At 45.0% G+C, this 13,878-nt stretch overlaps 1 protein-coding gene across 1 annotated transcript in view; it reads left to right on the top strand.

Moving 5' to 3' along the window:
- The window catches only part of LOC117042510, a 54,187-nt gene extending 42,489 nt beyond the window's left edge, over positions 1-11,698 (top strand). The window contains 3 exon segments of the mRNA XM_033142056.1: positions 164-1,021; positions 1,024-1,940; positions 10,418-11,698. Of these exon segments, the coding sequence (XP_032997947.1) occupies positions 164-1,021; positions 1,024-1,940; positions 10,418-11,608 (2,966 nt within the window). The 3' untranslated portion in view covers positions 11,609-11,698.
- The last annotated feature ends 2,180 nt before the right edge of the window (positions 11,699-13,878 follow it).

The raw sequence follows: 13,878 nt of genomic DNA, 5'->3' as shown, positions 1-13,878 counted from the left end.
TGACGGGAGGGCGTTCCACAGGGTGGGCACCACTACCAAGAAGGCCCTCTGCCTTGTTCCCTGTAATTTCACTTCTCTCAGTGAGGGAACTGCCACAAGACCCTGGGACTTGGGTGAAGAATCTTTTTTAGCATTTCATCAGTTTGCCTTTTTATTCCTTCAGGAGATGTTGAAGGGATTCTGGCAGAAGGAGAACAATCAGAAGTGTCACCACAAAGAGCCAAAGAGGAGGAGGAGCAAAGGAAGCTGCGAGTTCAAGATGGAGGCAGCATGCAAGAGGGAAGACGAAAGCAGAAGGCGGAGGGTGACTCTGGTACATCCCAGGGTGCTGAAAATGAAATTCGCAGAGAGGAGAAAAAGCATGAATGTACAGTGTGTGGAAAGAGATTTGGTAAATGCTCAACTCTTACTTCACATCAAAGAGTGCACACAGGAGAGAAATCGTATACATGTACAGTGTGTGGAAAGAGCTTCAGTGACAGGAGTTCCCATACTAGACACCAAAGAACTCATACAGGAGAGAAATCGTATACATGTACAGTGTGCGGAAGGAGCTTCAGTGACAGTAGTTCCCATAGGAGACACAGAAGAACTCATACAGGGGAGAAACCGTATACATGTTCCGAGTGTGGAAAGACCTTCAGTCACAGTCACAGCCTTACGTCGCATCAACGAACTCATACAGGGGAGAAACCGTATACATGTTCCGTGTGTGGAAAGAGCTTCAGTGACAGTAGTTCCCATACTAATCACCGAAGAACTCATACAGGGGAGAAGCCTTATACATGTTCAGAGTGTGGAAAGAGCTTCACTCAAAGTGGTGGCCTTACCTCGCATCAAAGAACTCATACAGGGGAGAAACCGTATACATGTTCCGAGTGTGGAAAGTGCTTCAGTCGAAGTAGTGGCCTTATCTCACATCAAAGAACTCATACAGGAGAGAAACGTTATAAATGTTTTGAATGTCAAAAGAGCTTCAGTCACAGTTGTTCCCTTATCTTGCATCTACGAACTCATACAGGGAGAGACCGTATACATGTTCAGAGTGTGGAAGGGGCTTCAGTCACAGTGGTCACCTTACTAGCCACCTAAGAACTCATACAGGGGAGAAACCGTATACATGTTCAGAGTGTGGAAGGAGCTTCAGTAAGAATTGTAGCCTTACATCACATAAAAGATCTCATACAGGGGAGAAACGTTATAAATGTTTTGAATGTCAAAAGAGCTTCAGTCACAGTTGTTCCCTTATCTTGCATCTACGCACTCATACAGGGGAGAGACCTTATACATGTTCAGTGTGTGGAAGGAGTTTCAGTCACAGTGGTACCCTTACTAAGCACCAAAGAACTCATACAGGGGAGAAACCGTATACATGTTCAGAGTGTGGAAGGAGCTTCAGTAACAATAGTAGTCTTACATCGCATAAAAGATCTCATACAAGAGAGAAACCCTATACATGTTTGGAGTGTGGAAAGAGCTTCAGCTACAGTTTCAACCTTACCATGCATCAACGAATTCATACAGGGGAGAAACCGCATACATGTTCTGAGTGTGGAAAGAGCTTCACTCAGATCAGTGGGCTTATTAAACATCAACAGACTCATCGAGGCAGCAAACCTTATAAATGCTGGGAATGTGGCAAGAGTTTTGGTGAACTCGGCTCCCTTTCTCGGCATCAAAGAATTCATACAGGGGAGAAACTATATATGTGTTTGGAGTGTGGAAAGAGCTTCAGCCACAGTTGGGATCTTACCGTGCATCAAAGAGTGCACACAGGAGAGAAACCTTATAAATGCTTGGAGTGTGGCAAGAGCTTCAATTGCAGCAGCTCCCTTACGTTACATCAAAGAACTCATACAGGAGAAAAACCGTATACATGTTCCGAGTGTGGTAAAAGCTTCAGTCTCAGTGGTAGCCTTACTAGACACCAAAGAACTCATACAGGGAGGAAATTTTAGAAATCTTGGGTCAATGCAAAGAACTTCTGTGACAAGGGCTCCCTTACTAAACTGAAAAGAACTCGTACAGGGAAACAGAAAAGTTGGAGTGTGGGAAGATCTTAAATCATATCAAATAACTCCTACAGAGAGTAAGCCAATGATTGTGTTCAGAATTAGAACTTACTTCCATTAGAATTTTTATTCCTTTTACTGGCTGTGTTACATAGTGTTCTCCTTATCAGAGTTAGTTTTACATAGCTACAAGATTGAGGGCACATGGAGAAGGGGACGACAGAGGACGAGATGGTTCTACTCATGAAGCTACTAATATGAATTTGACCAAACTGCGGGAGAAAGTGATGGATAGGCATGCCTGGCGTGCTCTGGTCCATGGGGTCACGAAGAGTCGGACCCAACTAAACAACAACAAAATTCTATTTTCTTTCCATGGTGTGAATTGAACTGATATTTTTCATAGAAGCAAATGCATTCACTGGTATTCGGTTGACGTATGTAAAGTATGTAAAGTAGATGTAATGAGAATACAGCCCCTCAGATAATGCCTCTAATGAACAAATACTGTTGAAAAACATACTGTATACTAAACCGCAATGTGCAGTCAAGAGAGAATGAGAACAGTACTGAAGGCTTTATTTTCAAGCCTGTGTCTAGAGTGTTAATAGGTTAAAAGGTTTCAGGGTTTGTGTTTCTTCACCTTCATCTGCATATGAGGAAATTTCAGTTTTATGTATTTGTGCTGTGTGTTCTCCCCTCCACTAGTATTTCCCGTAAACACCCCCCCTCCCATTCTGGACATGTGAAATCCACTATGCAGCTATGTGCAGGTATCTGTTTATTTGATAATGTGGCAAAGGAAGAAGATGCAATCTCATCCAGAACACAACACTAAAAAACCAAATTACAGTGGTACCTCGTGTTACGGACGGGATCCGTTCCGGAGGCCCATCCGTAACACGAAACTTAGGGAACCTCAAACGCCCCGTCTGAGCATGCGTGGGCATGGTTTTGCGCTTCTGTGCATGCGCAAGTGGAGAGACCTGGAAGTAACCCATTCCGGTATTTACGGGTTGCCGTGGTCCGCCAGCCGAAGGTTTTGTAACCCAGAGGCAAATTAACCTGAGGCACCACTGTGTGTTTTAAATACAATTTTTAGATACATCAGATTTACACGGGACAGTCAGAAATTTAGAAATTCATGTGTGTTAACAAGACAGTTTCCCTGTTGCATAGTCTAGTGAAAGGCAATATTTCGGAACTGAACTCTGCTGATCAAATAACTGAAAGTGCAGGTAATAGACCAGCAAACTTAACCCATCTTCTCCAATGGATGCCTGTTGCTCTTTCCCCTTTCATTGCTGCCTTGTTAGAAGCTGTCCTCTGGTCCCCCCGTATTTCTGTCATTCACCAAAATGCTCGCACTTCCCATGACAATGCACAAGCCCTTCCTGGGAATTCCTGGGCAGAGAGCTGCTGAACCCCACACCCCAAAAGGAAATCCAACATCATCCAGCAGGCAATGCTAATCACTGAATTCTGTTTTAAATGCTTTTTTTAAAGATAGATTTGCACAGATACTCGAGTGCAGGCTTTCTCAAACTTGGGTCTCTTGCTATTTCTGGACTAAAATTCCCATCATCCCTTACTACTGCTAGCTGGGGGTGATGGGAGTTGTAGTCAAGAAAGAACCGGAGACCCAAGTGTGGGAATCCTAGTTTGGTGAAATGTCAGAATACGGACATGAATTGTGCTGATTAAATTGTAGACTGGATCTTTCATTGGTCTGATAAGAGAGGAATTCAGGGAGCAAACGGCCATCTTACTCTGATGACGTTGCTCCCCTGCCTTGCTGAGCTTGTGTGTGTCTGCTTCCTTGCAGCCAAGGGATCTGCTGTTGTTCAGGCTCATGCCGCTATCTTTGCTGCCTTGTTAGAAGCTGCCCACTGGTGTCCCCCACTGGCAGCCTCCGCCGTATGTGTGTCATTCACGATAAGGTTTGCACGAACTGTTCCTCGCCACTGGCGGAGAGCCATCACAGACCTCAATGTGTCTGTTTGGTACTCTGCCACTTCTAGTGCCAGAGGTTGCCCATTTTTCCACCAGGAACATGGGCAAGAGGGGAGGAAGGCACCCAAATCCTTAAGGTCCGAGTTTGCTGCTGAATACCACAGGAATGCCAGGATCAGAGCCAGGAATACTGGGTCCATTTTGGGGATCTGTTTCTCTGTGCACATGCAACTTATTAGGAAATTGATTTTAGAAATGCATGGAAATGTGATGTACCGGATTTGCCCAAAAGGGCAGTCAACAAATTGAAGAATATTTGCACCCAACTTCGGAACTCACTGGCAGTTGCTTTCACTGTGTTTTAATCCGGGTTTTATTGTTTATTTTAATGATTTTTTAAATAATAAATAGTCATTTTAACTTTTTTTACTGATATTGTCATTGTTTTATTTACCTGAACCGTGCATTTTAAAAATCCCAAACATATATGTATAGTAAAGCTGCATGTAAATTTTAGGGAACAAAATAATAACCCGTACAAAAGGTGTAATAGCAAAACAAGTATGCAATTCCTAAGGAGCCGTTTACAACTTGCTTGGGTGCAGGTTTTCTCAGGAGTCAGTTCTACTGTTCCCAACAGGTGCTTAATCTCAGGGAAAAGCGGATAAATTCAGTTTGTGAATTCCCCAGGCAAAAGAGATTTTGGTCCCCTGAGGGTTAAATGCAGTGAAAGAGGAAAGGATGCTTTTTGTTCCTATATGCTTGCTGAACTCTGCAGGACTTCCCAAAATGTCATCGATATTACAGATCCTTTCCTCACTAAGAGTGCCATCTGGCTCAGATACAGTTCCATCACAGTGAACGGTCTCTTCTTCCTTGGAGGTTTTTGAGCAGAGGTTGGATGGCAATCTGCTAGGGATGCTTTAGCTGAAATTCCTGCATTGCAGGGGGTTGGACTAGAGGACCTTTGTGGTCCCTTCCAACTACACTATTATATGGCAGCTGCCCAGACACAAACATGCAATCTTAAAAAAAGAGAACCAATTTAACACAGTGGTTCCCAGACTTTTTCTGGCTACCACCTTCTTGGTGCCCTATTATTGTTGTTGCTGCTGCTGTTGTTGTTTGAATTTATAAACCATCCTATATGCGGGGGTCTCAGAATAAAATCAAGATATAAAACCAAAAAACATAATAAAAATGAAAACAACCCACAAATATATGGGTGGTTGGACTAGGTGACCATCGGAACCCAGTCCAATTTTACAATTCTTCAATTCAATATCCTCCCTTTTCCTCCAAGGAGCTGGAGGTAGCATATTAATAAATGGTCCTTCCTCTCCTCCTTTAATCCCCTACAACAACCCTGTGAGGCAGGCTAGGATGAGAGGCATTGAGTGGCCCCATGGCCACCCGGTGGGGAATTCGATCCCTGGTCTCCCAAGACCATAGTGCAGCACTCTAACCACTACACCACACTGCCTCTCACTGCTGCCTAAGAAGTCCCAACATTGTGAAAGTAGAGATCAGAGTCCCCAGAAGGGAGAGATTTTACCCTACCCCAGCTGCCTGGTCTTCAAAGGGTTAAAGATGAATTGCAGGAATCCTAGAGAGGCAGGAAACTGGAGGAGCGGTTTGTTCCTCCAGGGCAAGTGCCCCTCCTCCCTCCTGCCTTGTGCTTGGTCCTTTTGCAGAAGAGAGGCTGCAGAGGTTGGATGCATGGAAGGAAGCAGGCAGGGAGGCTGGGGCCGGATCCTGCTCCAACCCAGAGCTGTTTGGAGCAGGACCTGAGGTCCCCTCCCCACCTCTGGCTCAGCCCCCTTGTGGTCCACGCTCCCTTGGCCAGCCTTTGCTTTAAGGCAGAACCTGGAAAGAATGGAAAAAGAGGCTGTGCATGGGAGGGGGGGGTCGGACAACCCTTCAGGCATATTGGAAGCTGCTGTCCAAATCCCCCACTGCCCCACTTGGGAGATATTGGAAAGGGCTATGAAGACCCTCCTGGATGGGGACGCCCTCAGCTCAGATACTCGGTGCCAGAGATTCAGGCATTCTCAATACCACAAAGCCAATATACCACTTGAATTATGGGTAAAGCTGTGGAAAAAGATTGTAAAATTCACGGCATGTAGTTCATGTAAAGAAAATTATATGAAGATGATGTACCGATGGTATTTGATTCCAGTAAAGCTTGCTAAAATGTATAAAGATACCTCTAATTTATGCTGGAAATGTATGGATAAGGAATCTACATTTTTAACACCATACGTAGTGGACATGTAAAAAAGTAAAATGATACAATGAACTGACTACGTCGAAATGGCTAAATTACCGTGAAGATCAGGCACCAAGATGAGAAAAAATTCAATCAAGAATGGGAAAACTTTATAGACTATTCTAAAAAGGTCAAAACATTAGCAGGTTTGATGTAACATTTATGAACTAATTATAGAATTAGGAGGGAAAAATAAGAAGAATTAGGAGGGAAAAATAAGAAGAAATTAATTGGAGAAATATAATTCTATGCAAGGAGAATAAACTAGTCATCTATTGCAAATTTGGATTGGATATCTATATACCAAAACGGGAACTGCTGTTAATTTGAAAATTGGAAATAAAATGTTTCTATAAAATAAAAATATAAAAATAAAGAATACTTTTTTGGGACGCCGTGCAGCTGATCCAGCAGAGCTTTCGGGAGGCGAGGCGCCCGCCTCCCCTCGCTCTTTGCCCGGAGCAGCCCAGAGGCTCCTGCCGCTCGGCTCCGAAACGGTTAAGAGCAGCGGCGACAGAGCGGAGATTCCTAGAGCGGAGGGGGGGGAAGACTGTCGGGAGAATAGGAGCTTCCGCTTCCTGTCCCGCTTTCCCGAGGAGATGCTGCTGATGGCGACGGCTGTCCTTCCTCGTGTAGGCGCTGGAGGTGCGTCATAATATCATCATATATGATAACTTGGGGAGGGGAAAGTGGGGGTCCTGCGGGAGGGATTAAAAAAAAACCCTAAGCTTATTTCAATGTAAGTTTTTTTTCTGTGTCTCCTTTTTCTAGTCGTCAGTTTATTCAGATTTTCACCTGTTATTATTTTTAAATGGAGCTCTTGAAAATTGGCCAGCATTTCTCCTAATGCACACGCTTTTGCAAAGGTTATTTCCCCGAATATTTACATTTCCCATAATGCATTCTGTGTGTAATTCCGCTAAAATAATACATAGGTCTTTCCCCCTTTGTATGGGGGCAGGACATATTATCCCAATGGAAGGGCAGAATCGAAACACAAACAAAAACAACCCAATAACACACACATCCCAACACACACATTTTCAATCATTTGTGTTTCATTAAACTCAGTTTTCTGCAAGAGCAGTTCTGGGCAGAAGAGGTTTTAAACAAAAAGGAGAAACAAGCAACTTCCAAGTCCACATTCAAAGTCCAAGTGTGGCTGAGGCCTTATACAGACGGGCTAATAATGATAATACTACTAGTAATGCTACTATAATAATACTAATACTCCTGAGCGCCCTCTCCACTTTGTGGAGCCCGACTGGCCCCCTGGTATACTCCAAGCTGGGAGACTGAACGCAAGTGGATGAAAGATCCAAATTATGCAACCAAACACTGGAAAGGGCTCATTATCCAACCTACCTAGTGGCAGTGAAGGCAGCAAAGAAAGCAGACTTTTCTGCCTCCATTGCATCCTCATTATGTCGTCTGGCAGAGTTTTTTTTCCGTGTTGTAAGGGGCCATTTACAGGCTGGCCCAAAGGAGGTGGTAGAACCAGCCATAGCTCACTATGAGGGGGCACTTTGTGGGGTCCCAAGGGCAGAATCCGCAATGTCCCCAGCACCATACTGTTCAGGTGGGGGGTGGGAGAGACACTGGCCCTTCAAAGCGTTAAAGGCAGCGATTATATTATGATAGAGGACTTCCAGGGGGAGGCGGAAAGTGTCACTTCCTCCTCAGTTTGTTACATCCTCCTGCATTTGAAAAGCTGAGAGGAGGAAATTTTGCAGCTCCTAAGACTGTGCCTTTTGCAAGGTAGGAAAATGGGATGGTATTTTGGAGGGGTGGTGCTCCCGTGTCAGAGCAGCTGCTTTGCAGAAGAGAAGCCCTCCTGGAGGGGGCAGTTTTGCAAAGGGGCCGAGGTGGGAGGGAGCATGCGTGGGGCTACACCCCCAATTCAGCCCCCAAAGAGCTGCGATGAGTTCAAAAGGCTTTAAGGGGTGCAGGGGTGCCCCAGGAGGAGAGCAAGGCCAGAAGACAAGGTGGGGGTGGGAGGGAGTTTTAGGGTGGGGCCGGAAACCCCACAAAGGAAAGGAGGCAGGAGAGCTCTGGGAAGAGGAGGAGGGAGGTGTTGATGTTTTGGAGAAAGGGGGGTCAATGCTGGGTAGAGACGGCAGGATCAGCTGTAAACTCATTTCAAAACTACAAGGCATGGACTCTATTTTTCCTTCTTCGATGCCTTTGTGGTTCAGGAGGAAGGCACCCAAGGAGGTGCAGACCAGCCCTAGGAAGGAACCAAGGTGTTGGGAGAGATGAAGGAGGGAAGACTTTAAGGATGGGAAGAGGAGAACCATTAGCTGTAAAATGAACTGCTGCAGTAGAGCTGGGGGCTCCAAGGCCTGTGAGCTGCCCCCAAATAGCCCTGCTCCCCCTGAGCAAGGGGTTTTCAGGAGTTGAGTCTCAATCCTGCCTGGGGACGGAATGTGGGGCTTTCTGCCTGCTGTGGAGATGCTATGCCCTCAAACTACAGCCCCTTCCCGTAAAGTGGGGTTGCAGGAGGATGAGGAGGAACTGACGGAGGCATCCGTGTCACAGCTCCAGGCTGGCAAAAAAGGAAAGGGGTGTTTTTAATGCTGGTGGGAAGAAGATCCTCTTTCAGGCATGAATCCACTTTCCTTGCATGGTGGGGTCCAGGAGGAAGGTCCTCCTCTTTTACCAAAGAAACTGCACGTCGGAGCTCCACACATTGGCTTGGTTCTCATTCACCAGCAAATGGTCTTGAGCAGGAAAATGCCTGCAGGGTCTCTGAGGCTCCCTTTGCTTCTTCCTCCCTCCCAGGAACCTGCAGCTTCTGAGCTCCTCCGGAAGGATGGAAGAGGCTGATCCTGCAAATGTAGCGAGGATGGAAGGAGGATGGACGGTTGACCTAGTCAGGCTGCCTCCTGCATCCCTCCCCACAACCTCTGGCTGTTCTCTCCCAGGACCCTCAGAGAGATCTGGTGAGTTCCAGGGAATGGAGATGGGGACATGGAGGGATGCTGGCAGTGGGAAAGCATTAAACCTAGGCAGTGGGTCCCCTTCTTTGGAATGCTCTCCCCAGGGAAGTTCGCCTGGCGCCTTCCTTATCCACCTTTGTTGTTGTTTACTCATCTTAGTCGTGTCTGACTGTCCATGACCGCATGAACCAGAGCATGCCTTGGAAACTCTCACTTCTTACAGCTTTTCCTTTTTTATGTCCATGGAGCTTTCATGGCAAAATACTGGAGTGGGTTGCCAGTTTCTTCTCCAGGTGGATCACATTTAGTCTAAACTCTTGGCTGACCTATCTGTCTTGGGTGGCCCTGCACGGCATAGGTCATAGCTTCTCTTAGTTATTCAATCCCCTTCGCCATGACAAGGCAGTGATCCATGGAGGAGTATACACCTTTAGGTGCCATGCAAAGGTGTTCCTTATTAACCAGGTTTTTGCTTGATATGTTTGACTTGCTACAGCCTTTTTCAAACTTGGTTCTTTTTTGTGGGGGGTGTTGTTGGGATGTTTTTTATTCTGATTATATATGGTGTGATCTTTTCAGTGAACCACGCTGAGACCTCCGGGTATAGGGCACTATATAAACTCAATAAATAATAATACTAATATTAATACTTTCATTATTTGTACCCCACGGATCTGACTGGGTTGCCCCAGCCACTCTAGCTAGCTTCCAACAAATATAAAAGCACAATAAAACATTGGACATTAAAAACTTCCCTATATAGGGTGCCTTCAGATGTCTTCTTAAAGTTGTATAGTTGTTTATTTGACATCTGATGAGAGGGCGTTCCACAGAGTGGGCACCACTACCAAGAAGGCCCTCTGCCTTGTTCCCTGTAACTTCACTTCTCTCAGTGAGGGAACTGCCACAAGACCCTGGGACCTGGGTGAAGAATCTTCTTTCGCATTTCATCAGTTTGCCTTTTTATTCCATCAGGAGATGTTGAAGGGATGCTAGCAGAAGGGGAAGAATCAGAAGTGTCACCACAAAGAGCCAAAGAGGAGGAGGAGCAAAGGAAGCTGAGGGTTCAAGATGGAGGCAGCAGGCAGGGGAGACGAAAGCAGAAGCCGGAGGGTGACTCTGGTACGTGTCAGGGTGGTGAAAATCAAATTCGCAGAGAGGAGAAAAAGCATGAATGTACAGTGTGTGGAAAGAGATTGGGTAGTCGCTCAACTCTTACTTCACATCAAAGAGTGCACACAGGGGAGAAACCGTATACATGTACAGTGTGTGGAAAGAGCTTCAGTGACAGGAGTTCCAATAAGAGACACCGAAGAACTCATACAGGGGAGAAACCGTTTACGTGTTCCGAGTGTGGAAAGACCTTCAGTCATAGTCACAGCCTTACGTCGCATCAACGAACTCATACAGGGGAGAAACGGTATACGTGTTCCGAGTGTGGAAAGACCTTCAGTCATAGTCACAGCCTTAGGTCGCATCAACGAACTCATACAGGGGAGAAACCGTATACATGTTCTGAGTGTGGAAAGAGCTTCAGTCGGAGTGGCCAGCTTACCACGCATCAAAGAACTCATACAGGGGAGAAACCATATAAATGTTCAGAGTGTGGAAAGAGCTTCGCTCAAAGTGGTGGCCTTACCTCACATCAAAGAACTCATACAGGAGAGAAACGTTATAAATGTTTTGAATGTCAAAAGAGCTTCTGTTCGAGCAGTACCCTTATCTTGCATGTACGAACTCATACAGGGGAGAGACCTTATACATGTTCAGAGTGTGGAAGGGGCTTCAGTCACAGTGGTACCCTTACTAGCCACCGAAGAACTCATACAGGGGAGAAACCGTACACATGTTCAGAGTGTGGAAGGAGCTTCAGGAAGAATTGTGGTCTTACGTCGCATAAAAGATCCCATACAGGAGAGAAACCCTATGCATGTTTGGAGTGTGGAAAGAGCTTCACTAAAAGTGGGGGCCTTAAGTCACATCAACAAATTCATACAGGGGAGAAACCGCATACATGTTCTGAGTGTGGAAAGAGCTTCACTCAGATCAGTGGGCTTATTCAACATCAACGGACTCATCGAGGCAGCAAACCTTATAAATGCTGGGAATGTGGCAAGAGTTTCTCTCAACTCGGCTCCCTTTCCCGGCATCAAATAATTCATACAGGGGAGAAACGATATACATGTTTGGAGTGTGGAAAGAGCTTCAGCCACAGTTGGGAGCTTACCGTGCATCAAAGAGTGCACACAGGAGAGAAACCTTATAAATGCTTGGAGTGTGGAAAGAGCTTCAGTTGCAGCGGCTCCCTTACGTTACATCAAAGAACTCACACAGGAGAAAAACCGTATACATGTTCGGAGTGTGGTAAAAGCTTCAGTGTCAGTAGTAGCCGTACTAGACACCAAAGAACTCATACAGGGAGGAAATCTTAGAAATCTTGGGCCAATGCAAAGAACTTTCGTGGCAAGGACTCCCTTACTAAACTGAAAAGTGAAAGGGTTAATTAGCTAACCTGTATATATTTACCTGAATGTATTGTTAGTCCAGAAGTATAAAAGAACTTTTTAAGTTTTTCTTTAGGAAACCTCTCTGTAAAGCTGTGAACTTTGATCTGCATTGCACTTCTTTCTGGCCAGCAATGACTAAGAGTCTGGAGATAACAGTAGAAGATCGACCTTGCACAGAGAGTAACTGTTCTTGCACAGAGAGGAATTGTTGTCTTGGTCAGAGATAGGATGGCCTTGCTGGAGTGCGCATGAACCAACTCAGGGCTAAATGTCCTTTTGCCTTATATGTACAACAGGAAATGTTCCTTAAATGGACAAGGATGTACAAGAGGCAGAGTCAGGGAACTGTCTATAAGAACTGTCTGAAAATTGACTTTTTTGTACTTGCTTGGCTTTCTGAACACCGCAGTAACTCTGCATGCAGAAAACAAATCTTTCTCTCTCTGAAGCCAGCAGCCACAGGTGTCTTTTCTGCTTCCATGTTTTCTCACCGGGCGCAACTGTGAGAACCCGTAGGGGCAAATACGGCTCCACTTATACTCGTACAAGGAAAACAGAAAAGTTGGAGTGTGGGAAGATCTTTAATCATATCAAATAACTCCTACAGAGAGTAAGCCAATGATTGTGTTCAGAATTAGAACTTGCTTCCATTAAAATTTTTATTCCTTTTAGTGGCTGTGTTACATGTTGTTCTCCTTATCAGAGTTAATTTTACATAGCTATAAGACTGAGGGCACAAGGAGAAGGGGACGACAGAGGACAAGATGGTTGGACTCAGGAAGCTACTAATATGAGTTTGACCAAACTGCGGGAGGCAGTGATGGATAGGCATGCCTGGCGTGCTCTGGTCCATGGGGTCACGAAGAGTCGGACACGACTAAACAACAACATAATTCTATTTTCTTTTCATGGTGTGAATTGATCTGATATTTTTCATAGAAACAAATGCATTCACTGGTATTCGGTTGACATATGTAAAGTAGATGCAATGAGAGTACAGCCCCTCAGATAATACCTCTAATAAACAAATACTGTTGAAAAACATACTGGATACTAAACCACAATGTGCAGTCAAGAGAGAAATGAGAACAGTACTGAAGGCTTGATTTTCAAGCCTGTGTCTAGAGTGTTAATAGGTTAAAGGGTTTCAGGGTTTGTGTTTCTTCACCTTTATCTGCATATTGTCATTGTTTTATTTTTCCTGAACCGTGGATTTAAAAAATCCCAAACATATATGTATAGTAAAGCTGCATGTGAATTTTAGGGAACAAAATAATAAACGCGTACAAAAGATGTAATAGCAAAACAAGTATGCAATTCCTAAGGAGCCGTTTACAACTTGCTTGGGTGCAGGTTTTCTCATGAGTCAGTCCTACTGTTCCCAACAGGTGCTTAATTTCAGGGAAAAGCGGATAAATTCAGTTTGTGCATTCCCCAGGCAAAAGAGATTTTGGTCCCCTGAGGGTTAAATGCAGTGAAAGAGGAATCTGCCAGGGATGCTTTAGCTGAAATTCCTGCATTGCAGGGGTTTGGACTACAGGACCTTTGTGGTCCCTTCCAACTACACTATTATATGGCAGCTGCCCAGACACAAACATGCAATCTTAAAAAAAAACAAAATAAAATCGTCCCAATGCCCTATTGTTGTTGTTGTTCTTGTTGTTGCTGTTGTTGTATGAATTTATAAACCATCCTATATGCAGGGCTCTCAGAATAAAATCAAGATAAAACCAAAAAATACATAATAAAAATGAAAACAACCCCCACAAATATATGGGGGGTTGGACTAGATGAGCATCGGAATCCATTCCAATTTTACAATTCTTCAATTCAATATCCTGCCTTTTCCTCCAAGGAGCTGGAGGTAGCATATTAATAAATGGTCCTTCCTCTCCTCCTTTAATCCCCTACAACAACCCTGTGAGGCAGGCTAGGCTGAGAGGCATTGAGTGGCCCCATGGCCACCTGGTGGGGAATTTGATCCCTGGTCTCCCAAGACCATAGAGCAGCACTCTAACCACTACACCACACTGCCTCTCACTGCTGCCTAAGAAGTCCCAACATTGTGAAGGTAGAGATCAGAGTCCCCAGAAGGGAGAGATTTCTTTCCACCCCAGCTGCCTGGTCTTCAAAGGGTTAAATATGAATTGCAGGAATCCTAGAGAGGCAGGAAACTGGAGGAGCAGCTTGGTCCT

Source organism: Lacerta agilis, chromosome 2 (assembly GCF_009819535.1).
Source record: "Lacerta agilis isolate rLacAgi1 chromosome 2, rLacAgi1.pri, whole genome shotgun sequence".
Lineage (NCBI taxonomy): Eukaryota > Metazoa > Chordata > Lepidosauria > Squamata > Lacertidae > Lacerta > Lacerta agilis.
Note: the sequence above shows the minus strand (reverse complement) of the source record. Positions and strands in the feature narration are given on the sequence as shown.